Source organism: Cricetulus griseus, chromosome X (assembly GCF_003668045.3).
Source record: "Cricetulus griseus strain 17A/GY chromosome X, alternate assembly CriGri-PICRH-1.0, whole genome shotgun sequence".
Taxonomy (NCBI): domain Eukaryota; kingdom Metazoa; phylum Chordata; class Mammalia; order Rodentia; family Cricetidae; genus Cricetulus; species Cricetulus griseus.
In genome coordinates this window covers 75,619,703-75,623,259 of record NC_048604.1, presented here as the reverse complement: position 1 = coordinate 75,623,259, position 3,557 = coordinate 75,619,703, and the positions used below count along the sequence as shown (strand labels likewise).

Here is a 3,557-nt window from a genome sequence, read left to right as displayed (position 1 = left end):
TTCCCTACAAAGAAGTAATCTGAACACACATACAATAAGCTTTTAAGGTCATAATCCCCACATTATCATATTTGGACTAGACTCAAATGTCATATGTTGTGTTAATTTTAGAACCCCCTTAAAAAGAAAGCATTGTGCTTTTAGTGTCATTTACAGTTTACATTCTTTCCATACTAAAAATACCAAGTGGTTTGTCGGAAAGACAGTGAATCTATCCATAACCTCCTAACTGGCTTCCCTCTCTCCTATCTTTTTTCTCCTATTCACCCTACAGCTGAAGTTAACATTTCTTCTTGTGACACAGGGTCGCATGTAGCTGAGGCTGGCCTCAATCTCATCAGTAGTAGGGGGTAGTCTTAAACTGATCCTCCTGTCCCAACATCCCATGTGCTGGGATTACAGACGTTCACTACCACACCTGGCTCTTGAAGTAATTCAGGGATATTCCTTCTCCACAAATTATTTAATGGCAGGAGGTACTTTGCTGACTGTGGAAAAGGAGGGGGGTTGTGTTACACATTTTCTGTAGAGTTTTTTGTCCAGTTTTTATTAACTACTTGTGAGACTTTGAGCAAATTACTTTAACCCCTTTGGTGATGTGAGCAGGCATGTATGGCATTACTTGATTCTGCTTGTAACTTTTTCATTGTTTGAAGCATTATGTACAAGTTTGGATGAAGCTCCCAAATTCTTAGTCATATCTTCAAAATACCTTTTAAAACGAAATTGCAGTAATACGTGTCTTCTTTATGCATAAAACAAAAATCTAATAACCGTTTTACTTTTGTAGTAATGCGCATAAGTGATATTTTTAGCCAGCTGCCGTGACTGTAAATGGTATGAAATTATCTCTGCTTTCTATTGGTGACACTCACAGGCACTGCTAATATTGGGAGGTTTGTTGCCTACACTGTACTTGAAAGAAATGCTAAAGTTCAGTTAGAGTTTAGCGAGGGTGAAGTTGTCATTTCCGTCTTTCCCCAGTTCACATACTCCCTGCGTTAAGAGCTCCCGCTGTAATTTATCACTATGCTTCACACTTTTAAGATATTACCTTACTGATGCAGTGCCTTCAGAATCTATTCAGTATTTCTCCTTAGGGATTGGAGATGGGGATGGCTTGGAACGTACAGTTCTGTTGAGAAGGAAAGAGCTGCCCTTAACATTTGGGAGTTGGTCTGGCTGAACCTTACCGTTTTCCCTTCCCTGAAGGTTGCTAACACCTACAAGTTCTGCTTAAAAAGAAAAAACCTTAACCACAAGTCACTAAGCCAAAGGTTAAATACTATGACAAACTTAACATTTTTTTACTGAAATGCTCCAGTTTGCCCTAGATGGGCATTTTTGTTGCTTTTTCTCGCAGCAAACTAAAAAAACCCCACACACCTAATTTAAGGACAGGTGTGTTTCTAGGATAAGAGGACAGTGACCTTTTACCGAACAAATCTCCAGATCTTCAGGATGCCTATGTGGCTTCCATCTTCTGTTGAATTAGGACAAGAAATACAGGACGAAATACGAAATACACCGTCTCTACGGGACGCGCTAGCGTTTGCCCAAGCTAGCGCAGAGATTTCAAAGGCAGACTACCTTGAATTGGATCCTAGCTTTAGATTTTCCGCAGTTTTGGACACTAGGCAATGAGAACCATGCCCATCCACTTGTGTCGGAGCAATAAAATTACGCATTTAAACCAGTGTTAAAGCTTGCTTTTTTTCTGGCGAATAGTTAAATACTGTCATTTTACTTCTACAATTAATAAATGGGACAAATATTTGATTCTCAGATTTACGCTTTAGTACTTTTCTTAAAAAAAAGGACAGTTTTCGCGACTAAATGACGCGGTGCATTTACTATTACATAAAATTTAAGCAACATTCAGCATACGGTAAATTCTTTAAGGAAAAAACCTTTTGTGAGGTAAACCGAAGCCCCACGATCGATCGCGGCTTCTCCCTAAGAGGCTGGTGCGGCCACCCCAGGACCGTCGGGCGCCACCGCCTGGCTACCTCGGCTTACAGGATTCCCATCCGCACAGCTAGGCGCCCAGTGGTGGAGGCGAAGCCGGTTCTCCGCGCAGCAGGGTGCCAAGGAGCCTCCCCCTTCTTACCACAACTTGCCGCCCACACGGAGCTGCCGCCTTTTGCCGCCTAGCAACAGCCGGCGAGGAAACAGGGCCAACAAGAAGGCGGGGCTTGGGTTCATCAGGCTCCCGCGCGCGGGCCCCTCTCCGTTGCTAAGCAACGCAATGCGCCACCTAGCGGTTGCCTTGAGCTTTTGGCGGGTTGAGTTGGGCGGGGGAGCATCACCATCTCGTGCACCACAACCTGCTCGCGGTCAAGGGAATTAGGATCTAAGCCGGCCACCGTAGTCGCTTTTCTCAGTGGGCGGGGCCAAGGGAGGGGTGACCCTGCCGGAGCCACGGCTGCCAGCGACATGTTCAAGGTGAGAGCTTGGAGCCGGGTCACAGTTGTCATCGCCCCCTCTCAGATGCCGGGGTCCCTTCCCACACTCCCGTGGGCCTTCTTTGAGGATCAGACTCGGGTGTCCCCAAGGCTTTGCCCACCTCCGGGCTGGCTAAGTCCTGTCACAGCGATTCATTCACTGCTTGGTACCAGCACCTGTGAGACTGAGGCATGGAACCCTAGATGGGTGGGATCGGCCCTCGAGTAGTTCTCAGGGGAATGAAACACTTTGAAAACTTAAGACGCAGCTATAGTACCCATTTCCTCGGCTAATGCCCTTTTGGGGTAGTAGGTAGGATGAGGCCAGGTCCCGGCACTGCAGCGTTCGTGGCTTTGGTTGCTTGGCAGGATCAGGTTTCCGAACCGCACTTGTGGGTGGGGGGAGGGTCAGCTTCGGAGGATGTCGGGGAGGTTGGTGAGGGAGAGGCTGCTTTGAGGAAAGCTGGAACTTCCTCTCTGGTGAGCGTTAGTGTGGAAAAGTCGACTCTTATCCTTATCCCCTCCCTTACGGGTTTTTTCATTTGAACTCCTGTCCTCCGTAAGATAGACATTTACAGTGAAGACTTCGAAAAACCTAAATTTTATCATAAAGTTATTCTTTCTTTTTTTATTTTTTTTTTCGAGACAGGGTTTCTCTGTGGCTTTGGAGGTTGTCCTGGAACTAGCTCTTGTAGACCAGGCTGGTTCTCGAACTCACAGAGATCCGCCTGCCTCTGCCTCCCGAGTGCTGGGATTAAAGGCATGCGCCACCAACGCCCGGCCAAAGTTATTCTTTCTTAAAAGTCAGTTATATTTTGTCATTCAAAAAATTACAGGCTGCACATGCCTTTAACCCCAGCACTTAGGAGGTGGAGGCAGGTGAGTTCGGGCCAGCCTGGTTTACATAGCGATTTCCAGGCCTACATAAAGAGACCCTTTCCAAAACAAAACAAAACAAACCCCCCAAAACCCCACACGCATCCAGAAATCTATAAAATCAACTCTCCAAGAAACATAATATTTACAGAATAGTGCTAATAAAATCTCAAAATTCTGCTACCCATTTAAGAGTTTCCTGCAGCTGCAGTGTTTGGGGTGCATTAATAACGGCTG

General features: G+C 45.9%; 1 protein-coding gene across 2 annotated transcripts in view; it reads left to right on the top strand.

Annotated features, from left to right (window-relative positions):
* Positions 1 to 2,295: 2,295 nt before the first annotated feature.
* The window catches only part of Apoo (apolipoprotein O), a 59,121-nt gene continuing 57,859 nt past the window's right edge, over positions 2,296 to 3,557 (top strand). Inside the window, exon 1 of one of the 2 annotated variants that reach the window (XM_027431881.2) lies at positions 2,296 to 2,445. In XM_027431881.2, coding sequence (XP_027287682.1) covers positions 2,437 to 2,445 — 9 coding nt within the window. In that variant the 5' untranslated portion in view covers positions 2,296 to 2,436. The other variant, XM_027431880.1, reaches the window with a different exon arrangement.